This window comes from Halichoerus grypus, chromosome 7, assembly GCF_964656455.1.
Source record: "Halichoerus grypus chromosome 7, mHalGry1.hap1.1, whole genome shotgun sequence".
NCBI lineage: Eukaryota > Metazoa > Chordata > Mammalia > Carnivora > Phocidae > Halichoerus > Halichoerus grypus.
Window position 1 is genome coordinate 87,513,718 of NC_135718.1, and position 25,525 is coordinate 87,539,242.

Genomic DNA, 25,525 nt, shown 5'->3' on the forward strand with positions numbered 1-25,525 from the left:
TCAGGTGATGATCCCAGGATCCTGGGATCAAGTCCTGAATCGGGCTCCACGCTTAGCAGGGAGCCTGCTTCTCCCTCTGCCTGACGCTTTCCCTGCTTGTGTTCCCTCTCTCTGACAAATAAATAAACAAAATCTTTAAAAAAAAAAAAGGAAGAAAATATAGACCAGTACAATGTCCTTGGAGAATAATTTAAAATGTTTAAATGTGTATATCCTATGATCCAGCAATTCCACACTTCAGGCATTTGTCCTAGAAAAACACTTGCAAATTTATATAAACATGCTTGGGGTGTTCACTACAGCATTGTCTGTAATAGTAAAAACTTAGACACCACTTAAATGCCCATAAGTAGAAGAATGTATAAACTACAGTACCATAAGGCTGAATAATATATAACAGTAAAAAGAAACAAAATATTGAAGTCTGTCTATCTGTCATCGATCTGAATCAATCAGAATGGCCAAATCTCAAAACCAGACTTTTAAATGAAAAACTGAATTACAGAATGATTTCTATGAATACACATATAAAATTTTAAGAAAGGTCTATAAAGATCTAAAAGGCTAATCAAACTAATTCCAGTAGTTACCAGTTAATGAGGGAGGTAGATGTGGAGAATTGGTAGAGGTAAAAATTAACTTTTTATTTTTTTATTAAAAGCCTTTAACTTTGGAAAAATTTTAAATTTATAGTAAAGTTGCAAAGATAGTACTGAGTTCCCATATGCCCTTCACCCAGCTTTCCCTAATGCAAACATCTTAAAAAACCATGGTTTGTCAAAACTAAGAAACCAACACTGGTACAATACCATTAACTAAATTACAGACTTTATGTGCATTTCTTCAGTTGTTCCATTAACGTGCTTTTTCTGTCCCAGAATCCAATTCAGGACAGCACATGCTACTTTAAAAAATTAACTTTTTAATGTAAAAAAAAAAAAAAAAGTTTGTATGCTGGGAGTTGTGTAGCATAAATAACAACCAAATTATTATAAAATATTATTATCAGAAAAAAGTGCTATTTTTCTTTCTATTGAGTTATTGACCCAGATTTTATTTAAATAGGGTATTAGTGTATCCTGCTCGCAATCCAAAGCTAGCAAGTGAAGGCTGACACACAAATGACCTGCAGCCTGTCTCTGGGGCCTCCTTTTTTCTGTTGTCCTAACAGCTTTATTTTTATTTATTTATTTTTAAAGATTTATTTATTATAGAGCATGTGGGGGGTGGGGAGAGGCAGAGGGAGAGGGGAAGCAGACACCCCGCTGTGTTAAAGATCCCCTTCTATGAATATATAGTTAAAGATCTTTAACTGTGTTAAAGATCCCCTTCTATGAATATATAGTAGTATCTTCCAAAGTTTAAATGTAAATATCCTTGTTGTAGCAATCACACTTTAGGGGTTTCTTCAACAGACGGAAAACAGAAGAGTCACTGGTACAGGGTTTCTTTTGGGGTGATGAAGATGTCCTAAAATTGGTTGCACAAGTCTGTACATATATTAAAACCACTGAATGGTACGCTTTAAATAGTTGAATCATATGGCATGTGAATCATATCTCAATAAAGCTGTTAGGGGATGCCTGGGTGGCTCAATCAGTTGGGTGTCTCTTGCTTTCGGCTGGGGTCATGATCTCAGGGTTGTGAGATGGAGGCCCCGCAACAGGCTCCATGCTCAGCGGGGTGTCTGCTTCCCCTCTCCCTCTGCCTCTCCCCACCCCCCACATGCTCTATAATAAATAAATCTTTAAAAATAAATAAATAAAAATAAAGCTGTTAGGACAACAGAAAAAAGGAGGCCCCAGAGACAGGCTGCAGGTCATTTGTGTGTCAGCCTTCACTTGCTAGCTTTGGATTGCGAGCAGGATACTTCCCTGTGTCTGCTTCTTCAGCTGAAAAACGGGAAATAGGACCGTAGCCTAGGTCATCAGGGTTGCTGAAGACCAAATCAAAGCCATGTATACACAGTGCTTAAAACAGAATCTGGCACACACTAAGTACTCAGTAAAAGTTGTTTTTACAATTAGTCAGCTCGGGACAGGGCTCCTTAAAGAAACCCAGAGAATCCAACAGATTGAGACTAGAAGGGGAACAGAACAAGCCATGTTGCATAAATGAAAAATGGAAAGAAATAGGTATATTAAAAGAAGAAAAGAGAAAACTCATAGGATATAAAAACTTTTCACATATTTGAAGGAGTCTCATATCATGTTTGTCTTATTTATATCTGCTCCATATGGCTCAGAAGTAGAAAGCACTTTGTAAACTAGCTCTAGAAGGAACGACGTGCCTGGGGGAAGGAGAATGGACAGAGATGGGGCAGGATGGTTTCACAGTCATAGAGACAAGTTTTCTGTAGGTTTGAAAATTTTCCTAATAAATAGTTGGAGGGGAGGCGCTCCTGGGTGGCTCAGTCAGTTAAGCGTCTGCCTTCAGCTCAGGTCATGATCCCAGGGTCCTGGGATCGAGCCCCGCATTGAGCTCCCTGCTCAGCGGGGATTCTGCTTCTCCCTCTGCCTGCCGCTCCCCCTGCTTGCATGCTCTCTCTCTCTGACAAATAAATAAATTCCTACTACTGGGTATTTACCCAAAGAAAACAAAAACACTAATTCGAAAAGATAGATACCTATGTTCACTGCAACATTATTTACAACAGACAAGATATGGAAGCAGCCCAAGTGTCCATCCATAGATGAATGGATAAAGAAGATGTGGCGTATATATACAATGGAATATTATTCAGCCATAAAAAAGAATGAAATCTTGCCATTTGTAATGGCACAGAATATAACGCTAAATGAAATTAGTCAGAAAAATACCATATGATTTCACTCATACATGGATGTTAAGAAACAAAACAAAGAAAAAAAAATAGACCAAAAAAACCCAGACTCTTGAACACAGAGGTGTTCACCAGGAAGGTGGGTGGGGGAATAGGTGGAATAGGTGAAATAGGTGAAGGGAATTAAGAGTACACTTATCATGGGGCGCCTGGGTGGCACACTAAGTTAAGAGTCCAACTCTTGGTTTCAGCTCAGGTCGTGATCTCAGGGTTGTGAGATTGAGCCCCCGTGTTGGGCTCCATGCTAAGCTCAGAGTCTGCTTGAGATTCTCCCTCTCCCTCTGTCCCTACCCACCCTGCTCTCTCTCTCTCTCTCTCAAATGAATACATAAATCTTAAAAAAAAAAAAAGAGTGCACTTATCATGATGAGCACTGAGAATTGTTCAATCATTGTACCATACAACTGAAACTAACATAACCCTGTCTGTTAATTATACTTCAATTTAAAAAAAAGTTAAAAAACTAATGAGAGGAAATCAAATAAATGAATCTTTTACTGAAAAAAAAAAAAATGCCAAAAATGAAAAAGAAGGTATGACTTCATGCTATATAGTTTCTTCTTTTGGATAAGAAGTCTTCAACACACTTTCCTCAGTGATAAAGTAAAATGTTTTCCCCCCGTCTCATTTCCATGCAAAACTCCAAACTGATTCCCTATTGCCAAATCCATCTGCTTAAAGTCCACTCTCCTCTCCGTGCTTAAAAGTATGCATTTGTAAGACTGAGGACCGGCTTTCTACTCCCGGAAAAAGTCCATCAATAAAATAATGGCCTTTCTAGGTAACTAATATAGGAGCTGAGTTGGAGCACTGACTCAAGAAAAAGAACTTGTTACTCAAAATGTAACAGAAAAATAAAAAATAGGGGCGCCTGGGTGGCTCAGCCGGTTAAGCGGCTGCCTTCGGCTCAGGTCATGATCCCAGGGTCCTGGGATCGAGCCCCGCATCGGGCTCCCTGCTTGGCGGGGAGCCTGCTTCTCCCTCTCCCTCTGCCTGTCTCTCTGCCTACTTGTTCTCTCTCTCTCTCTGTCAGATAAATAAATAAAATCTTTAAAAAAATAAATAAATAAAAAATAAAAAATAAACCTTATTATGCTGAGCAATTTTTCACTTCCTTTCACATGGAACAAAATGCTGGCGACACACATACCTGTGGGACCATTGCAACTCTCTGGTTTCTTTTGGGTGACCTTGTATTTATCTGTCTGTCATCTTCATCAGAAAAGAGTCGACTTCGTTTTGAATTTCTGAAAGGCTATGGTAGAAATTTGTTTAGTTAATAAAAAGACTGAACACTTCCCATTTTTATTCCAAAATACAATTCTATACTTGGGAGACACAGCTAACGCTGGACTATCAGCAGCCTGGAAGGATAAGGATGGGTAATACAAAGTACACCACACGTCGAATACAAAGAATCTTAGATTTACAAAGTAGTACATATTTATGCAATTTGTTTACAATCAAAACATCTAGCTGATGACTAAATGAAACACCTAGCTGATGATTAAAACTGGAACCCAAGTATCCTTAGCATCCTTGAATGGTGACGAGAGGAAAACAAGTTCTGGAAATTCCAGTTCTCATTATGTTAGTGCTTGGATTAATAGTACTTGGGTGTATCACATGCTGTGTTGGCCACATGGGGCTGGGCTGGACAAAGTTACTAGATCACTCTAGAGAGTCAATCTCAATGTATAATAATGCACTAGATGCCCTGTCAAAAATTGTTAACTGAATTTCTATCTGTGAATAAAAGTACAAGACACCTGTCACAGGTATTTGGTAAGTGACTGTAGCCTAAACTAGGCTGCTGAACCAGAACTAACTTTTGTTGAAGTACCCAAAGGACACTGTTCACTAAAGGGTCTGTAATATGAACAAGTTTACAGTCCACCCTAGGTTCAGAGGCCTCATTCAGGCAGAAGAACAACAGAAATAATATCCCAGGGGCGCCTGGGTGGCTCAGTCGTTAAGCGTCTGCCTTTGGCTCAGGTCATGATCCCAGGGTCCTGGGATCGAGCCCCATATCGGGCTCCCTGCTCGGCGGAGAGCCTGCTTCTCCCTCTCCCACTCCCCCTGCTTGTGTTCCCTCTCTCGCTGTCTCTCTCTCTGTGTCAAATAAATAAAATCTTTAAAAAAAAAAAAAAAAAAATAATAATAATAATATCCCAATCCTACCAACATCCTGTTTCAAATCCTTCTCCATCACTGCAGACAGACTTGCGTGCCCAGCTGGAAGGGAGGTAGGTACACAGGGCTAACAACATATGGGCAGCATCCAACCGGGTCAAGGCTAGAGGTACTGACCCTTGAAATTAAACCAACCAAGGGTCTTAATACTCCACAGCCCTGAAAGAAGTCCCTTCTACCCTTCTACCCTACATGTACTTACCCTTGACCTATACAAGATTTTATTATCTTACCACTTATTTATATATCTTTTTGCAGGGACCAGAACCATATGAAATTTTTTATATTCTAAATAAAGCATGATTTGGGGTTGTTAGAGTTTTTTTTATCCTGTCTATTTAAAGAAACTGCAATTACTTAACAAATGCTTATTGGTGACCAGATTATCAAAGGCTACAGACTAAGTATGATCGTATACTACACTCAGTGACACTTAAAAGACTCAAATGCTTGTAGTTGGGGAGAACCTTGGGAAACTCTTACTGTCCTGTAAGAGCTGCGCACGTGACAATCATACAAACAATTTAGCTATCGTATTCTAAAGAGTAAGAAAAACTAATTCCTTACCATCTCCACAGCGGAGCCCGTATTCCGGCCTTTCCAAACAGGTGTTTTTTGTAAAGAGCTGTATTTTTCATTCCATGTGTTAGATAAACTTCCCTCTGTAATAAGTAATTATTACTAGTAAGATTTAAGTTTAGTTCAAAGGATTTTATACAATGAACATTGTCTTTTTATTTATAGCAATATATCTGAAATATTTACGAATATGGAAAAAATATACTGGCCACAGTAATTTTGATTTATTACAAATGAAAAATCTCTTCTGTATTTTTTTTGGTCAAACTCTACATAATTTGACAAGGCACTGCATCGTGAAAGTATTAAATTCTCATATTAAAATATGTGTGGTTTCTTTCTCTGTGTTTTTAGCAATTCCTTTATTCTAATTTGCTAAGGAGCTTAAGTACAATCTGATTGAAAACAGTGCAGTGGAAAAATGGAAAAAGCTTCTAACCTTGAATTTAGAGTATATTTCTAAATGTTTCCTGCTTCAATAAGTGAAGCTGTGGATATACAAAAATAAAATGTGTGGGTGTTTCTGTTTTCCTTGATTCAAAGAAATATCTTCAGAGTTGTATGCAACCAGAAAAAATCCAATCAAGTAATTGATTAGACATATTATAAAAATACAGAACGGTGAGTTTAATTTTTATAAAAAGGGTATGTTTATGTAGAGAAAGACATAGAAAGCTGGGATGAATACACACAAGATAGTTATTTTCATTTCTTCTAGCTGCTCATCAGCATTTCCTAATTTTTTTCTGTAAGAAATATATCACTTGTGTAAGTCTTTTTTTAAAAAAAAGAGTTTTTATATTGGGAGGAAAAGAATAATGGAATACGTTTTCAGATGCACGTTTTAAGTACAAAAGAAAAGAGGTGGACCAGGGTTGATCCTGCTAGGCAAATAAATTAGGGTAGTCCTGGAAGGTAAGTGTTCTTAAGCCAGGACTTGATTTGGTAAATCACCAATCCAAAGCACAACACAGTAGCTTTAAAAACTAAAAGTACTAGTGAACTTTTGAGCATAGCTTGGTTCCAGACTTACTTATTTAGCAGAACCCTGCTCAAGCAAAAAATCAAAACAAACTACAGTAAGAGGCTTGGTCTAATGTACTTGCAGAAAGAAAGAGCAAGATCAAGGAATATGTATAACCCTGTTCTCAGGAAAAGAAAAGTACTGTCATTCTTTTATATCAAGAGACTTGCATTATTACTTAGAAAGCAGAATTCCCAAAAATGTAAACTCTTTTTTTTTTTTTTTTTAAGTAGGATCCACACCCAGCATGAAACCCAATGCGGGGCTCAAACTCAGGACCCTGAGGTTAAGACCTGAGCTGAGGTCAAGAGCCAGCCCCTTAACTGACTGAGCCACCCAGGTGCCCGCTAAAAATATAAACTCTTTTTTTTTTTTTTTTTTTTTTAAAGATTTTATTTATTTATTTGAGAGAGAGAGAATGAGAGAGAGCGAGTACATGAGAGGGGGGAGGGTCAGAGGGAGAAGCAGACTCCCTGCCGAGCAGGGAGCCCGATGCGGGACTCGATCCAGGGACTCCAGGATCATGACCTGAGCCGAAGGCAGTCGCTTAACCAACTGAGCCACCCAGGCGCCCTAAAAATATAAACTCTTAAGCAAAAATATAGCTGAGCACAGCTGTTCAATAAATGCTTTCACTCTAGTAAGATGTCTGCAATGTTTAGTTAAAAAGTTCCTGGAGGGGGACACCTGGGTGGCTCAGTCAGTGAAGCATCTGCCTTCGGCTCAGGTCATGATCCCAGGGCCCTGGGATCGAGTCCCACATCGGGATCCTTGCTCAGCGGGGAGCCTGCTTCTCCCTCTGCCTGCTCTGCCTGCTGCTCTCCCCGCTGGTACTCTCTCTCTCTGACAGATAAATAAAATCTTTAAAAAAATTAAAAAGTTCCTGGGGTTTGGGGCACCTGGCTGGCTCATGGGGAGCGTGTGACTCTTGATCTCAGGGTGGTGAGTTCAAGCCCCACATTCAGTGTGGCGATTACTTAAAATCTTAAAAAAAAAAAAACAAAAAGTTCTTGGGGCACCTGGCTGGCTCAGTTGGTGGAGCGTGCGACTCTTGATCTCCAGGTGAAGAGTTCAAGCCCCACACTGGGCAAAGAGCTTACTTAAAAAATTTTTTAAAAAGTTCTGTAATCAATAATTCTCAGGGAGGGGCGCCTGGGTGGCTCAGTCGTTAAGCGTCTGCCTTTGGCTCAGGTCATGATCCCAGGGTCCTGGGATCGAGCCCCGCATCGGGCTCCCTGCTCAGCAGGAAGCCTGCTTCTCCCTCTCCCACTCCCCCTACTTGTGTTCCCTCTCTCGCTGTCTCTCTCTCTGTCAAATAAATAAAATCTTAAAAAAAAAAAAAATAATAATAATAATAATTCTCGGGGAAAAATTTTCTTAATTTCCAACAACCAAGGACCAATTCTCCTAAAACAGCCCATGAATTTAAAATTATCATCAGTGAAAACCAATACTTAAAAGCTATACTGAATCCTAACTTAGACAGAAAAGACTATACCCAAATCAATTTAATGAATTAAATTTCTAGCTTATGCCATACCTACAGAATCGTGCTATGATCTTACCTTTTAAACTGACAAGGGCTTTTGCTGAAGAGCCTGCAATTAAAACAAATCAATATTATTTCATAATCAATGTGAGAAAAAAAGAACTTGTCTACCAGGTGAGAGTGACCTGTCTGGTTTTAGTGGTGCTGAGGCTGAAGTGACGGTGGGATGTGCAATCAGAGATAACCAGAGGGCCGTTCAAGCTATCGGCCAGAGGTCCCATAAGGTAAGGAAGAGCTGGAGAGAGAGACCTGGGAGTCCTGTTGAAGCGAGAACCAGAGGCCTCTCCAAGAGAGGGAAGGGGGAGAGTAGGCACAGAGAGATTTTGCATCCACATCCAGAAGTATTCGGGTGCTGGAGAAGGAAAAGAGACAGGGACTGATGTTTATTGAAGCAAAGGTCGGAAGCAGTAATAGAGCAGAGAGAAGAGAAAGTGAAAATCATCCAGGGGCGCTGTGGGTATCAGGCAACAAAGTGCCTCGGAAAGTCTAGAATGCAGATGTGTGCAACCCTTCAAGACCCAAGCTGGAAAAGGGAGTTCAGAAGAGCTAGAGGGGCTAGCATACCGATGGAGGGATTCACTGCCTAAAACAAGCCTTAGTGTATATTAGAATAACCAGGAAGCACCTCACGCATGCAGAAGCTGTATTATTAATAAAGGTCCTCGGGGGTTCCATTGCAGGTAGCCCTCAGGTGCACTCTGAAGACACACTGGGCTACAGGCTCTGGTGTGAATAAAGGATGGGATCTAGGGGTGAGGGGAAGCAGGAGAAAATACAGGAAAATACATTTTTATGAGACAGGGAGAGCACTAAATTGAAAATCTCAGAATTGAAAATGTATATTGCAAAGAAGCCCAAGTCATTTGAAAAATAATAAAGGATGATGTCTCTCATTTACATGTGGCATCTTAAAACAAAGACAAAAACAAAAACCCAAAACCTGAACTCCTAGATACAGAGAATGGACTGGTGTTGCCAGAGGTGGAGGCTGGGGCCGTGGACAAAATGGGTAAAAGCAGTGAAAAGGTACAAACTTCCAGTTACAAGATAAATAAATCCCGGAGATGTGCCATGGAGCACAGAGACCACAGTTAACAATACCGTATTGTATACATGAAAGGTGCTAAGAAAGTAGATCTTAAAAAAGTGCTCACCATAGAAAAAAAAATTGTAACCATGTGTGGTGATGGGTGTTAACTAACCCAGGTGAGGCAATCATTTCACACACATCAAATCATTATGCTGTACACCTAAAACGAATACAATGTTAAATGTCAATTATAGCTCAACAACAACAAAAATTAACAGAAAAAAAAAATCCTTTCTACGCTTCAAAATAGAAATTATTCACAGATTTCTACCTGAGTGAAATCTCCCTCTTTAACTTAGAAAAAAAACCAAACAGTTTAGAACACTTTTTTCTTTTATTATAGTCAAATTATTACGTATCATTCCTCATTTTTTAAAGTTGCTTTATTTTAGGGGCACCTGGGTGGCTCAGTCGTTAAGCGTCTGTCTTTGGCTCAGGTCATATCCCAGCGTCCTAGGATCAGGCCCCAAGTCGGGCTCCCTGCTCCTCGGGAAGCCTGCTTCTCCCTCTCCCACTCCCCATGCTTGTGTTCCCTCTCTTGCTGTGTCTCTCTGTGTCAAATAAATAAATAAAATCTTTAAAATAAATAAATAAATAAAGTAAGTAAGTAATTTGCTTTATTTTAGAACCAGCTAGTTCTCATCTCAGTTACTGTGACATCCATTTATGTTTGACAGAGTATAATCTAAGATCAGGCAGTAGTTGTTATCTGAAAGGCTGGTCATTTACCTGCACTGAGAAAAGACAAATTTTTAAATGGCAAGTTCAAAATGTGTGCAAATAACTCTAAGGAGCCAATCCATCATGGCATTTCATAAAAACACAAATATAAATAAATGATGATTCCAGGAGATAAAGTAAGAAAGAAGAATATGAACCAGGTAAAAAATCAGAGAAGACATATTAGTTCTCCTTGGTGTTCAACAAAAGCAGCCATGATTTACAACTCCTACAAATGGACAACAGACTTTAAAGGAGAAACGAAAATGTACTGCGGTTCTGGCTATGAAATATTTTTATGCCATTCCGATCCCTAAACTTCAGCTGACTTTTCCTCTGCAGGGCAGGACGAGACGCTTATAGAACAGACAAGCCATCAACACCAAAGCCACCCTTGCTCTCACTCTACTCTTGCATAGATGTGGGAGACTGGGTAACAGGACATCTGACCGGCCTCCAAATGGCACAGTGGTTTAATGACCAGTGGAAGTAGAACTGTGGGGGTGAAGTGGGGGAGAGAGGCCATAAAGTCTAGCTAAAAGGCCTCACATAGAACACAACTGGGAAGCAGCTAGTGGACAGGGCACATGGCCACGTAGTTACCAGAGAAATACGGCTCACTTTAGAAAAAGTGGTAGCATCCACTCATCCAGTGAATATGTGGAGTGCCGACCGCACCCCCAGTCCCTGCTGTAGGCACGGGGGAGACAACAGCATGCAAAGAGCCAAAGTGCCCACACCCATGGAGTTTACATTCTAGGGAAGGGAGACAAACAAATGCACACATCAAGTGATTATGGGGCACGGGGCGGGGGCGGGGGGGGGGTGGATAAAGCAGGATAACAGGAATGTAGGCCGGGGCTGGGAGAGGGAAGACTATTTTTCTAAGAGGTGCTCATGAGTAGTTTCTCTGAAGGTGATATTTGAGCAGAGATCTGAAGGAAGAGGTGTGAGCCGCAAGGATCTCCATTCCTGCTCCATGAAGGCCAGACTCTGTCCTGGGGATTTTGACCCACCACTTTTAACCCTTTCTCTGAGAGGCTGTATAGCATAGCGGTCAAAAGCACACATGGAGACTAGCTGTGTTTGAATCCCTGTTCGGCCACTTTTTGCTGAGTTACTTAAGAAATTTACTTCACGGGCGCCTGGGTGGCTCGGATGGTTAAGCGTCTGCCTTCGGCTCAGGTCATGATCCCAGGGTCCTGGGATCGAGTTCCGCATCGGGCTCCCTGCTCAGCGGGGAGCCTGCTTCTCCCTCTGCCTCTGCCTCTCTCTCTCTCTCTGACTCTCATGAATAAATAAATAAAACATTTAAAAAAAAAAAAAAAGAAAGAAAGAAATTTACTTCACTTCTCTGTGCTGCTGATTCTTCGTCTGTAAAATGGGGATTAGACAAGTTACCATATGTTAAAGTGCTTCGAGAACAGTACACATAGCACATGGCTAACTTTTAGATCATGCTTATTGCTACCATTACTTTGATCAATCAACAACAACAAAGTCTCCACTGAACGCCTGCCACTGCACTATTCTAGGGGCTGGGATTACCTGAAGGCCAAGAGAGACAAAGGCCTCTGCTCTCTGAGCGTTTACACTCCAGTGGGAGGAGACACACAAGAAACAAGTACATGAAATGACAATGATGCGTAGCAGTTGTCATAAAGGAAACAAATGAGGGGATCTCAGTGGGGGCAGTGGTTATTTTACACAGGGGAGTGAGGGAAGGCTTCTCTGAGGAGGTAACATCTAAAAAGGACTAGTCTTGAGGGAGCAGGAGGTCAAAGCAACGAGTCTGGGCAGAAGAATTAACAGGTAAAAAAAAAAAAACCTGAGATAGAACAGTTAGAACATTCAAGGAACAGGGAGAAAGGGCACTGTGCTTAGGGAGTAGCTAGCAAACGAAGAGGGCCATGGAAAAGGGTCAGAGAAGCGAGCCAGGTGTTATGCATGGAACAAGAAATGCAAGCATGAAGCAAAACAGAAATGGTACCTTCTCCAGGAGGCTTCTAGCCAATCACGTGAACAAATGTAAAGCTGCAACTGTGACAGGTGCCACCAAGGAGTTCCATGGTGGTAGGAAAAGATTTAATAAGAAGATGTAATCTTTGTCACGGACAGAAAATAACTTTCTAAAGAAGCTTAAAATGGGATCTGAAGGGTAAGTAGCTGTCAACTGCAAGCGAGGGGAAGGAAGCGCACTCCAGAGAATGAGAGCAGCATGTGCAAAGGCCTTGCAAAAAAAAAAAAAAGAAGAAGAAAGCCTGGGGAGTATAGGGAATGAAAAAGGCCAAATTTAGCCCAAAGGGACAGGATGAGAGTGGTACAAACTGAAGCCGGAGAGGTGGAGTGTGGCCAGAGTCCAAAGGCTCTTGTGGCTACTAAACTGTTCCAAGCAGCAGGATGACATGTACACATTCTGGAAGGACGGCTCAGGCCGAATGTAGGCTGGGGGGTGGGGGCGGGCCGTGGGTTAATGGTGACTGGTGCACAGGAGCGTCACCCTGGCTGGGGCAGGAGATGGTGAGAAGTAGGCAGATCGAGACATGGAGCAAGTAAAAGTTACAAGATGTAGTAAAGGCTTCAATATGGGACAATGGAAGACAGGGAAGGGCCAAAGCTAGCCTTCAGGTTTCAATGAACGCACAGTGGAGCCGTTCATTAAGACAGGAACCCCTGGATTATGACGTAGGTCTTGAACCCGTGAAGTCTGAGGGGCCGCTGAGGCATCTAAGAGGAGATGTGAAACAGGCAAGGGATACTGAGTCTGGGAGTCAGAGGAAAGGCCTGGGCAGAAGAGAGCCTCCGATTCCTCATACACACAATCCAGCTTGTAAGAGTACTTAGTTGACTGAAATGAGCACTCAGTGAGCAAATGCGTATCATACGCTTTGCACAGCATCTGGTTCACAGTAAGTACTCAGATGGTAACTTTTATCATTGATAATGTTATACCGGCTATTGGCTAATGCATGAGCTAGCCCCTTTGACTAAAATTGGCAGAGGAACATGCAGCTATTTCCAGTATCAAACTGAAATCACTTTTCCTTTCCAAGACTCTGCTCCAGGTTCATAAGGAATGCTTCTTATCCTACCTTCGATTCCATATAAATCAAGTTTTTATATATACCCGATATGTAGCTCTGTGTGACCAACGAAGTAAGGCAATTCCTGCTTTCAACAAGTTGTGGTCTAGCTAAACAAGACCTACACCACACAAACACAGGTGTATGCCCATATACACCCCAATGGACCAGAAATGTCACAAAGTAATATAAATGTCAGTTATATAGTTTGAGAGTGTAGCTGGAATTTGCACCCTACTGTGAGTCCCAAGTCTCTACAAAGAACCAAAGTAAGTCCTCAATAAATGTTTAACGATGACAAGCAAATATTCCAAATGACAGTTAAAAGAAAGCCACTTAAAACGCCTGTCATCTCAACAGAATGACCACAGTAATCAAAATAACAGGTCTAGTGGGTGTGACTTCTAAGCTGCGATAAAACATCTTAATTCTAAAGATAGCACAGATTTTCAGATGACAAGCATGTTGTGTTTAGTAGGCCCACCCTTATTTGGGGGCATCTGAAATCACAACTGTGTTCTCCAAACAAGAAACAACAAAACTCATGGATGGTCCAAGGATGTGCCCAGTCCAATGCCGTAGCCACTAGCCACCTGTGACCCCGTAAATTTCAACTAATGAAAATAAAATTTAAAATTCTGTTCCTCCGTCACTCTAGCCACATCTGGAGAGTTCCATAGCCCCGCGTGCCTCGTGGCTACCCTCCTGGACATTACAAAATCAAGTATTTCCATCAACCAGAAAATTCTACTGGAACCTCGCTCTGGTCTAGAACAAATTTAAAACACAAACTCTTTTCACCAGTTTCGTAACTTGAACTCTTCACTTTGTAACACATTAAGGATACATGACCCCACAAAGAAAACAGAGTTGGCTGTATGTAGCTCTCATTTTAAGAGTGTCTATTTGCCTCCAGCTTGCACAGTTGGATTTCGCGGTGATTGAGACTTTTGTTTTTGTTACACTAAGACTCTCACAAACGATAGGCACACATAAACCGAATAGTGAGTGTGGATCAGGACCCTTCTGTAATTAACTCAAATACCTGCCTTCTTCCATATTTCATACAACACTGTAAATTACAAAATTCCGCCCTGTCGTGCTTAAACTACGGAACTGGTGCTTGCACTTACTAAACACGGGTGAGTGTGCAGGTCAGAGGCGGCAGGGTGAGCAAACACCGTCAAGGCAGGCGATCGCAGGGGTGGGTGTCAGGCAGGGCACCGTGTGTGCATGCTGCGATGCTCTCAGCCATGCAGAAAGGTACCCCCATGATTCTGAAGGCACCAACGCACACCAGGAAGTCTGCGGGCTGGGGGCTACCTGCACACTGGGGCGCCCAGCCTGGATCCCCCCGGAAAGGTCCACAGCCACCTGTGGTCCCAGGAGAAGGGGCCAGCCCTTTGACACGGAAACACTTCCAGGGGTGGACACACCGGAGGGGGGGTGGGGGGAGGACAGCGGGGATCCCGAGCGCCTGCAGAGGCAGGAGCCGCGACAGGACGCTACGCCGGGCCCAGGCAGCCCCTCCCCGGCCCCCGCCCCGCGCGGCCCCGGCCGGGCGGGTTACATAACCCCGCCGGGCGTCCCTCGGCGCCGGGCGAGCGGGGCAGGCGGCGCGGACGGCCCCCGCGGTCCCGGGGCCGCTCCTCCCCCACCCGGCCGGGGGCCCGAGTCGGGCCGGGACAGCGGCCCCCGCCTCCGCCGGGCGCGCGCCGGGCCCCCGGGCTTTCGGTTTCCGGCCCCGGCGCTCACACCACCCCAGAAACCAACACACAGACACCATAACAAAGGCGGCGACGCGGCGGCAACCCCGGAGTGGGAGCACCGTGGGAGCGCGGCGGGGCTGGCAGCCGGCCCCCTCGCCCGGCAGAGAGCACGGCTGCCCGTCCCGGCCGGCGCAGCCCGGGGGCGGGCGGCCGGCGGCAGGCGGGGGGCGCTTTGAGGTGCTACTCACTCTCGTCAGGCAACTGGTCGAGCTCCGCCATCTTGAACGAGCCGCGCCGCTTTTTCAAAGGCTGCCCGCCGCGGTGCATTGTGGGGCGGAGACTGTCTTTGCGAGGGAGGTTCGAATGCGGAGCTCGCTGCCCGCGGCGCGGCTCCGCTCCCGCCGCGGCCGGCTGAGGCGGGCCGGCTCCGCCCGCGGCCGCCGGGGAGGGGTGCGGCCGAGCGGGCCCGGCGCCGCTCCCCCCGCCCCGGCCCCCGGCCGGCCGCGGGCCGGAGCGAGGCGGAGGAGGCCGCGCCGCCAGGCCCGGCGCCGGAGCGCGCGGGGAGCGGCCGAGGCCCGCCCGGCCGTCCGGGGCTCGCCGCCGGCGCTGCGGCTGCGGCTGCGACGGGGGGACGGGAGCACTGCCGGCCCGGCGACCGGAGTCAGCGGCGGGGCGGCGGGTCCCCTGCCCCAGGTGTTCCGGGAACAGCGATGACAGCTCGTCCCGCTGCGGGAGAAATGGCCCTGTCCCGTGATAAAGCCGCCGTGGCTGTCAGCAGTTCATGTAACAGACGTTAGTGAGCCCCGAGCCTTCCTGTTCGGGAATTTAGGGGGTCGGGGGGAGAGTGAGGCAAGGACAGGACAACACAGGTGAATTCCAGGGACTGGAAGCGCGGACGGGGCAGGCAGCCGAGGCCGGGCTCAGCACTGGGACTTGCTGAGCGCGAGGCAGAAGGCGGGTTCTGAATAACAGGGTGGCCTGCTTGCATCTGTGCTCCAGAACAAAAATGTGGGCAGTGGATTGCGGTGCCACGGGCCCTGGAAACACGTATGGTTGGTGGCGGGGAAGCTCCTCGGGGCGGGCAGGCCAAAGAAGGGAGAGACGTCTGCACCTGTCGGAGGGCGCGCTCTACGGCCCTAAGGCCTGGTTGCGGTTCTGGCTGCCATTGTATAATCTATAATGCAGGTTTGTTTCTCCTTTTTTAAAAAGGTTTATTTATTTTAGAGAGAGAGTACCAGCGGGAGGGGCAGAGGGAGAAAGAATCTCAAGCAGACTGCGCTGAGCGAGAAGCCCAGTGTGGGGCGGGTTTAGGGGCTCGATCTCACCACCAGGAGATCACCGCCTGATCAGAAAAGGAGAGAGAGTCGGGGCGCTTAACTTACTGGGCCACCCAAGGCCCCTCGCAGGTTTGTTTCTTAAATCTCTGTGCCTCACATTCTCACGTGGAAAGTGCAAATAATCACAGAGGATTTTGAGGATGCGATGAGTTGGTAGATGTACAGGTTTTGTAATAGCTGCTCACATGGGGCGCCTGGGTGGCTCAGTCGTTAAGCGTCTGCCTTCGGCTCAGGTCATGATCCCAGGGTCCTGGGATCGAGCCCCGCATCGAGCCCCGCATGGGGCTCCCTGCTCGGCGGGAAGCCTGCGTCTCCCTCTCCCACTCCCCCTGCTTGTGTTCCCTTTCTCGCTGTCTCTGTTTGTCAAATAAATAAATTAAAAAAAAAAACTTAAAAAAAAAAAAGTTGCTCACACAATTGGGCCCAAATGTTAGCTATTGCTGCCACCACTTTGCAATAGGGGTCTCCCTGGTGCCACCAGCTTCTGTCTTGGAAACTAGGTGCCACTTGCCGAGGTAGGAAGGGGAACAGTGTGGTGAAAACTTAAGTTTTACAAAGTAACCCTTGCTTCACTAATTTAACCCCTCCTGTGCCTTCTAGACACATCCTGATCTACCTTCTAAGGAGCCGAAAACAACTCATCCCTGCTGCTGTCAGCAGGTGGGGGGTAAGTCATACCAATACGGAGAGTTCCAGAAAAGGTCAACTCTGAGAATGGAAGAATAGAGGACTGGGATAAGTCAAGTGTGGCAAAGTAGCCCGTGGTCAAAGTATCATTAGGCCAAAGCAAACCAGCTTTTATCTGAACGCAGATTTCACACATAACAGCAGGTCTGTTGTTTAAGTAATTTTAGGCTCTTCTGATAATCTGTCTTTTATTTTTTGTTGTTTTTTTAAACTTTATTATTTTTTTAAAAAATTCCAGTATAGTTAGCACCGTGTAATATTAGTTTCAGGTGTACAATAGAGTGATTCAGCACTTCCATACATCACCCGGTGCTCATCAGGACAGGTGCCCTCCTTCATCCTCATCACCTGTTTCTCCCATCCTCCCACCAACCTCCCCTGTGGTGACCATCAGTGTGTTCTCTAGAGTTAAGAATCTGTTTCTTCGTTTGTCTTTTTTTCTTTTTTCCTTTGTTTGTTTTGTTTCTTAAAGTCCACATATGAGTGAAATCATATGGTATTTGTCTTTCTCTGACTGACCTATTTCACTTAGCATAATACGCTCTAGGTCCATCTATGTTGTTGCAAATGGCAAGATTTCATTCTTTTTTATGGCTGAATAATAATCCATCGTGTATATGTATCACACATGGGAATGGATATATTATGTGGGCTGCTTCCATATCTTGGCTATTGTAGATGCTGCTGTAAATATTGGGGTGCATGTGTCTCTTTGAATTAGTGTTCTTGTATTCTTTGGGTAAATACCCAGGAGTGCAATTACTGAATTGCAGGCTAGTTCTATTTTAACTTTTTTTTCCCCCTCTATTTTAACTTTTTGAGGAACCTCCATACCGTTTTCCAGAGTGGCTGCACCAGCTTTCATTCCCAGCAACAGTGCACGAGGGTTCCCCTTTCTCCACATCCTCGCCAACACCTGTTGTTGATTTTAGCCATTCTGACAGGTGTAGGGTGATATCTCATTGTGGTTTTGATTTGCATTTCCCTGATGGTGAATGATATTGAGCATGTTTTCATGTGTCTGTTGACCATCTTTGGAGAAATGTCTGTTAATGTCTTCTGCCCATTTTAATAGGATTATTTGGGTTTGGGGTGTTGAGTTGTGTGAGTTCTTTATATATTTTGGTTACTAGCCCTTTAATAGATATGTTATTTGCAAATCTCTTCTCCCATTTAGTAGGTTGTCTTTTAGTTTTGTTGGTTATTTCCTTTGCTGTGCAGAAGCTTTTTATTTTGATGAAGTCCCAATAGTTTATTTTGCTTTTTTTTATAAAGATTTTATTTATTTATTTGACACAGAGAGAGAAAGCACAAGTAGGCAGAGCAGCAGGCAGAGAGAGAGGGAGAAGCAGGCTCTCCACCGAGCAGGGAGCCGGATGTGGGGCTCGATCCCAGGATCCAGGGATCATGACCCGAGCCAAAGGCAGACGCTTAACCGACTGAGCCACCCAGGCGCCCCAGTTTATTTTGCTTTTATTTCCCTTGCCTCGGGAGACATATCTAGAAAGAAGTTGCTATGGTCCACATCAGAGACATTCCTCCATGTGTTCTCTTCTAGGAGTTTTATGGTTTCAGGTCTCACATTTAGGTCTTGAATCCATTTTGAGTCTATTTTTGTGTATGGTGTAAGAAAGTGGTCCAGACTCATTCTTCTGCATGTTGCTGCCCAGTTTTCTCAACACCGTTTACTGAAGAGACTGTCTTTTCCCCATTGGATGTTCTTTTCTGCTTTGTCGAAGATTAGTTGACCATAGAGTTGTGGGTTCATTTCTGGGTTTTCTGTTCTGTTCCATTGATCTATGTGTCTGTTTCTGTGCCAGCACCATGCTGTCTTGATGATGACAGCTTTGTAATATAACATGAAGTCCGGAATCGTGATGCCTCCAGCTTTGCTTTTCCAAGATTGCTTTCACTCTTTGGGGTCTTTTGTGGTTCCAAACAAATTTTAGGATTGTTTCTTCTATTTCTGTGAAAAATACTCTGGTATTCTGATAGGGATTGCATTAATGTGTGGATTGCTTTGGGTAGTAGAGACATTTTAACAATATTTGTTCTTCCAATCCATGAGCATGGAATGTCTTTCCATTGCTTTGTGTCATCTTCAATTTCTTTCATCAGTGTTCTATAGTTTTCAGAGCACAGGTCTTTCACCTCTTTGGTTAGGTTTATTCCTAGGTGTTTTATTATTTTTGGTGCGTTTGTAAATGGGATTGTTTTCTTACTTTCTCTTTATGCTGCTTCTTTGTTAGTGTCCAGAAATGCAACAGCTTTCTGCACATTGATTTTTTATCCTGTGACTTTGCTGAATTTATCAATTGAAGCATTTTGGGGTGGAGTCTTTCAGGTTTTCTAATAGATAGTTGATAATCTGCATTTTAAACAAAAACCCTAAATGTGAGACTTCTCACACTCTGAAGCCTGAAGCTGTCTCCCAGCCCCATATTGACCATGTATTAACTGTGGGAACGCAAACAAGGCACTAAACTATTCTCTTCAGTGAGGTTCTTTATTGGATATTTATGAGCGAGAATTTAAGTCATTGGCTTACTCGATTCTCCCAACAACCTGGAAACTTGTTCAAAGACAACATTGACCAGGTGAGAGAATCAGGAACCTGGCCCCCTCTCCCTGCCTCAGTTTCTCCCTCTGTGGTATGACAATAACACATCCATCACAGGCCCTTAAATTGTGTATTCCAATTTAAAATGACATATAAGAGGGGCACCTGGGTGGCTCAGTTGGTTAAGCATCTGACTCTTGGTTTCGGCTCAGATTGTGATCTGTGTTGTGAGATCGAGCCCTGTGTCAGGCTTCGTGCTGAGCGTGGAGCCTGCTTGAGATTCTCTCTCTCCCTCCCCCTCCCCCCACCACTCTCGTGCTCCCTCGCTCTCAAAAAAAAAGGGGGGGGAGGGAAATTCTCTGAAATATGCACCCAAACGTGGATGAACTTTGAAGACATTATGCTGAATAAAATAAGCCAGTTACAAAAAGACAAATATTGTAAGGATTTCACTTGTATGAGGTACATAGAGTGGTCACATTCATGGAGACAGAAAATAGAACAGGGCTCCTGGGGAAGTCAGTGTGTAGTGGGTGCTGAGTCTCAGTTTAGAACGACGGAGCAGTTCTGGAGACGGATGGCGGTCGTGGCTGCACAGCAGTGCGAATGTACATAATGCCACCCAACACCACCCTTAAAAATGCTTAAAATGGGGGCATCCGCTGGCTCAGTCAGTGGGATGTGCAACTTGTGGCCTCGCGGGTTGTAAGTTCAAGCCCCATGTTCGGTGTAGAGATGACTTAAAGTCTTTTGTAAAAATGGCTAAAATGGGGGCACCTGGGTGGCTCAGTCGGTTAAGCGTCTGCCTTCGGCTCGGGTCATGATCCCAGGGTCCTGGGATCAAGCCCCACATCAGGCTCCTTGCTCCGCGGGAAGCCTGCTTCTCCCTCTCCCTCTGCCCCTGCTGTGTTTCCCTCTCTCGCTGTGTCTCTCTCTGTCAAATAAATAAATAAAATCTTTAAAAAAAAAAAGATTTATTTATTTTAGAGAGATTTATTTATTTTAGAGAGAGTGAGCATGAACGGGAGGGGGCAGAGGGAGAGAGAGGATCTCAAGCAGACTCTGCACTTAGTGTGGAGCCCGATGTAGGGCTTGATCTCACAACCCTGACCAAAACCAAGAGTCGGACGCCCAACCGACTGAGCCACCCAGGTGCCCCTAAAAGGAGCTATTTCTTAAAAAGCAACGTCCAGGGACTCCTGGGTGGCTCAGTCGGTTAAGCATCTGCCTTCAGCTCAGGTCATGATCTCAGGGTCCTGGGATCGAGCCCCTGCATCGGGCTCCCTGCTCAGTGGGGAGCCTGCTTCTCCCTCTCCCTCTGCCTGCCTGTCTCCTTACTTGTGATATCCACCCCCCCCCGTCAAATAAATAAATAAAATCTTAAAAAAATAATAAAAAGCGATGTCCACATAACAGAATATTCTTCAGAAATTAAGTACTAATACATACTACAACAGAGATAACCTTGAAAACATGCTAAGTGAAAGAAGCCAGTCACAAAAGACCACATATTGTATGATTCCATTTATAAGAAATGTCCAGAACAAGCAAATAGAGACAGAAAGTAGACCGTCGGTTGGCTGGGGTGTGGCAGGTGTGTGGGATTGCTGAAGAGTACAAGGTTTCTTTTGGGAGGGATGAAAATGTTCTAAAATTGCCTGACTGCAGTGATGTTTGCACAACTCTACTAAAGCCATTGAATTGTACATTTTATTTATTTATTTATTTATTTTAAAAGATTTTATTTTATTTATTTGACAGAGAAATAGCGAGAGAGGGAACACAAGCGGGGAGAGTGGGAGAGGGAGAAGCAGGCTTCCTGCTGAGCAGGGAGCCCAATGCGGGGCTCGATCCCAGGACCCCGGGATCATGACCTGAGCTGAAGGCAGATGCTTAACCGACTGAGCCACCCAGGCGCCCCTGAATTGTACATTTTCAATAGGTGACATGCATGGTATATAAATTATATCTCAATAAACCTGTTAGAAGAAAAACCGTGTTTTCAGACTTTTGGGGTTTTGTCTCAATTGAAAACCTTTGGGTTAGTTTTTTTCTTAAGATTTTATTTATTTTAATTTCTTTCAGAAGAGTAGGATGCAAAATTATCCTTACTGTAGGGTTACAACCAAAACATTTTAGCTAGAAAGCAGACCAGAAGGAAATGTGCCAAAATGTTAATAGCAGCTCGCTTTGGTTATTTGGTGATTATTTGGTAATTATTGGTTATTTTTTTTCCTTCGATTTTAAGCCTTAGACTACCTGTGTGCCCGTGGTAGTGGTTATTTTGCATTTATATGATAGCTTGTAGTTACCATTTACAGAATACCCACAACATATTAGTCACTAGGTAACACTACCTGCAATTTTCTCCCTTAATCTCACAACCTGTTGGGAGAAGCACCGTGATTATCCCTCATTTTACTGACGTTCCAGGAGTTTAGGAAACTTTCCAGGATCTCACAGCCAGTAAGCTGGTGTCCCTTGCCCCAGAGTGACAGTGGTGGGTCCAGTCTGTCAACAGAAGGAGGACCAAGCTTCACAAAGGCTCTTTCAGCACAGCTTCTACATGGTGCCCGTTTGTTCATGTAAAGATGTAAAAACCGCTAACATTGAAAAGAGTGGCACAAGGATTTTATTAATTACTCCCAGCTTTTTCATACAGTTTTCTGTTTGAATGGAATACTTTGCCCTTTTCAAATTAAAAACAATTAGGGCGCCTGGGTAGCTCGGTTGGGTGACTGCCTTCAGCTCAGGTCATGATCCTGGAGTCCCGGGATCGAGTCCCCCATTGGGCTCCCTGCTCAGCGGGGAGTCTGCTTCTCCCTCTGACCCTCCCGCTCTCATGCTCTCTCTCTGTCTCATTCTTTCTCCCTCAAATAAATAAAATCTTTAAAAAAAACAATTAGTCACACATCAAATTCGACTGCCTCGATAGCGTACTTGTCTCTGGATCATAATGATAGGAATTACTTGGCCTGTAGCAACTGCCAGGAATCCGTGATTGAGAATTCATGTCATCGAGCCTCTGCCCATTTTCTCTGCCCGTGTAAAGCCTCTGTACATGTCAGGACCGGGCTCCTACGTTCCATGGTTCTTTCCAGAATCACTCCAGTGAGTCTGCCAATTTCCCTTCCTCTGCATCCCAAAGACACAATAGCCTCGATCCAACAATTTGCTGCTTGATCATATATTGTCTCTGGTTGATTCAACCCATATACATTTATTTAAGATTTACTTATTTTAGAGGGTGAAAGAGTGGGGAGGAGAGAGAGCAGGGGGAAAGAGAATCTCAAGCAGACTCCCCACCCAGCAGGGAGCCCGACCTGGGGCTCAATCTCACGACCCTGAGATCATGACCTGAGCCAAAACCAAGCGCTGGGTGCTCAACCCACTGGGGCCAGGTGTCCCAACTAATATTTACTATATGCATCTTATGTGCAGGATGGAGTGCTCTCCAGGGCCTTCTTGAGAGGAAACCTTGCACGTTGGTTGCAAGTGTTCTTGGATTCGTGGTGTCAGCTGCATGAGTACACAGAGTGGGTGTTAATAACTAACTGTTGGTGCATTCCCTGGCTCCCACCCCCGGTCCCGGAACTCGTTCTTTCTCCTACGACCTTAGCTCCTGGGCTCTAACCCTCCCCCTGGACCTATGTGTTCAGCAACCATGTTGCGACTGTACTGATCACCAGCATTTTTACGTCCTCATGTTGTTTAGCGCCTCCTCCAGCTTCTTCGTCTATGATTCTAGTTCCTATTCTTTTTTTTTTTTAAATATTTTATTTATTTATTCGACAGAGAGAGAGACAGACACAGCGAGAGAGGGAACACAAGCAAGGGGAGTGGGAGAGGGAGAAGCAGGCTTCCCACCAAGCAGGGAGCCTGACGCGGGGCTCGATCCCAGGACCCCGGGATCATGACCTGAGCCAAAGGCAGAGCTTCACCAACTGAGCCACCCAGGCGTCCCTCTAGGTCCTCTTTTAAAGCATAATTTCCTCCCAAACTGTGTATATGGGTTTTTGTCTATATATAGCTCTTGGCTTTCTTTTTTTTTTTTAAGATTTTATTTTTTAAGATTTTATTTATTTGAGAGAGAGAGCACGAGCTGGGGGAAAAGCAGAGAGAGCGGGAGAAGCAGACCCCCCTGCCAGGTGGGAACCCGACTCGGGGCTCAAACCCAGGACCCCGGGATCATGACCTGAGCCGAAGGCAGACCCTTAACCGACGGAACCACCCAGGCGCCTCTAAAGATTTTATTTTTAAGTAATCTCTACACCCAACTTGGGGCCTGAACTCACATCCCCGATATCAAGAGTCCCGTGCCAACCGAGCCAGCTGGGTGCCCTTAGCTCTTGGCTTTTTATTCCCTCCCCCCTCTGCTTTCATGTTGTGTCTCAATTGCTCCTCACCTGTGCTCTCCTCCGGGGCGACACACACACACACACACACACACACACACACACACACACGATCTCTCCCTCTGTCTCTCTCTCTTTCTCTTCCGCATTCTTTCTCATAGACACACGCACTCTCACTGGACTTTTCTTCCAATGAAATAAATCTTTTAAAGTCCTTTATATAGGGGCGCCTGGGTGGCTCAGTCGTTAAGTGTCTGCCTTTGGCTCAGGTCATGATCCCAGGGTCCTGGGATTGAGCCCCACACTGGGCTCCCAGCTCGGCAGGAAGCCTGCTTCTCCCTCTCCCACTCCCCCTACTTGTGTTCTCTCTCTCGCTGTGTCTCTCTCTGTCAAATAAATAAATAAAATCTTTAAAAAAAATAAAATAAAATCCTTTATATATTGAGAGCTCTTAACTGTCTCAGTTGTACCTTTCTAAGTAACAGAACAACCTCACTCAAATGACTTTGAACGGTAAAGAAATGGCGTGTCTTCAGGCTGGGGGTCGTGCAGTTTGGGGCCATAACCAGGGACCTGGGCCCCTCCCGTCTCCTCAGCCCGCCTTCCTCAGCACATCGGCTTGTCCTGGAGAATGAGAGAGCTCTTCTCACCATGACTGATGGTTACCGCGTCTACGCACCCGGACAGCAGAAAGCCCAAGGGAAGGAGCCACCTCTTCCAGCCCACCGCAGTGAGGACCTCTTTTCCGAAAGCCTAGCAGCCTCCCCTCAAGCCTCATGGGCCAGAATTGGGCTGCATGCTTTGTCCTACCTGTGTGCCAGCGAGGGGAATGGGACCACCACGACTGGCTTAGATCAGTGGTGTCTGCCTCGTGTGCGTGGAATCACCTGGGGAGCTTTAAAACCACTGAGGCCTGATGCCCACCTCCTCACGGTCCGCTTCAACTGGGCTGGGCTGGGCCGTGGGCAAAGGGATTGTAAAAATCCCTAATGCGTAGCCAAGATTCAGTACCACTGCCTTAGACTCCTCAGGATTCACCCTGAGTACGGGATGGGGGTAGAGGAATGGGAAAGGGGTGGATAGCAGGGAAAAAAGTGGGGCAGGGAAAGTGGGGGATGATTGTTGGACTGTTCAAAAAAAAAAAAATCACCTCCCTGAAAGCAGAGTATGTCCATTCATTCTTTCATTGATTCATATCCTCTTTTTTTTAATTTTTTAATTTTTTTAATTTTTTATTTTTTTGATTCATTTCCTCTTTCAGCAAACATTTATCGGGTTCCCACAATGTTAAGGAGATGAGAAATCAAAGGACACTATTAGGGAATGAGGAAAACCTATAGGTCAGATAAAATAGGAGAAGTACAGTCCTCTGGGCAGACACAACCCCAAGTTGTGGAGCTTGATTAGAGAAGCAGACTGGATTTCAGCCCTGGCTGGGCATCCTTGTGCAGTGTACAAACTCATTAACTGTACATGGAGGACTGAAGAATACAAACAGAACATGGGTCGTGCCTGCTAGGATCGCAGTCTAAAAGAGACAGAGAGGCGCCTGGATGGCTCAGTCGGTTAAGTGTCTGCCTTCGGCTCAGGTCATGATCCCAGGGTCCTGGGATCGAGTCCTGCGTTGGGCTCCCTGCTCGGCGGGGGGGTCTGCTTCTCCCTCTCCCTCTGCCTGCCACTCTGCCTACTTGTGCTCTCTCTCTGTCAAATAATAAAATCTTAAAAATAAATAAATAAAAGAGACAGAGACAGGCAAGCATACCAACTGCTTTTGAGAGTCTGTCAAGTTTATCCAAG

The 25,525-nt window shown here is 44.9% G+C and overlaps 1 protein-coding gene and 1 long non-coding RNA gene across 5 annotated transcripts in view; one reads left to right on the forward strand and one right to left on the reverse strand.

Moving 5' to 3' along the window:
• LIN9 (lin-9 DREAM MuvB core complex component) overlaps positions 1 to 15,116 on the reverse strand; it is a 68,344-nt gene extending 53,228 nt beyond the window's left edge. Inside the window, exons 1-5 of one of the 3 annotated variants that reach the window (XM_036118062.2) lie at positions 15,038 to 15,093; positions 9,342 to 9,437; positions 8,204 to 8,236; positions 5,603 to 5,697; positions 3,993 to 4,097 (exon numbers count right to left, since the gene is read on the reverse strand). In XM_036118062.2, the coding sequence (XP_035973955.1) occupies positions 3,993 to 4,097; positions 5,603 to 5,605 (108 nt within the window). In that variant the 5' untranslated portion in view covers positions 5,606 to 5,697; positions 8,204 to 8,236; positions 9,342 to 9,437; positions 15,038 to 15,093. Of the gene's footprint in view, positions 1 to 3,992; positions 4,098 to 5,602; positions 5,698 to 8,203; positions 8,237 to 9,341; positions 9,438 to 14,213; positions 14,427 to 15,037 lie in introns of those variants that run through there. The other 2 variants (XM_036118061.2, XM_036118063.2) reach the window with 2 other exon arrangements.
• A 205-nt stretch (positions 15,117 to 15,321) lies between these two features.
• On the forward strand, positions 15,322 to 25,306 carry LOC118551941 (uncharacterized). Of its 2 annotated transcripts, none has more exons than XR_004925302.2 (3): positions 15,322 to 15,974; positions 16,727 to 16,793; positions 24,325 to 25,306. It is a non-coding gene; the product is annotated as an uncharacterized LOC118551941 (long non-coding RNA). The 2 variants fall into 2 exon arrangements; XR_013449473.1 differs by having other exon boundaries at positions 15,322 to 15,581.
• The last annotated feature ends 219 nt before the right edge of the window (positions 25,307 to 25,525 follow it).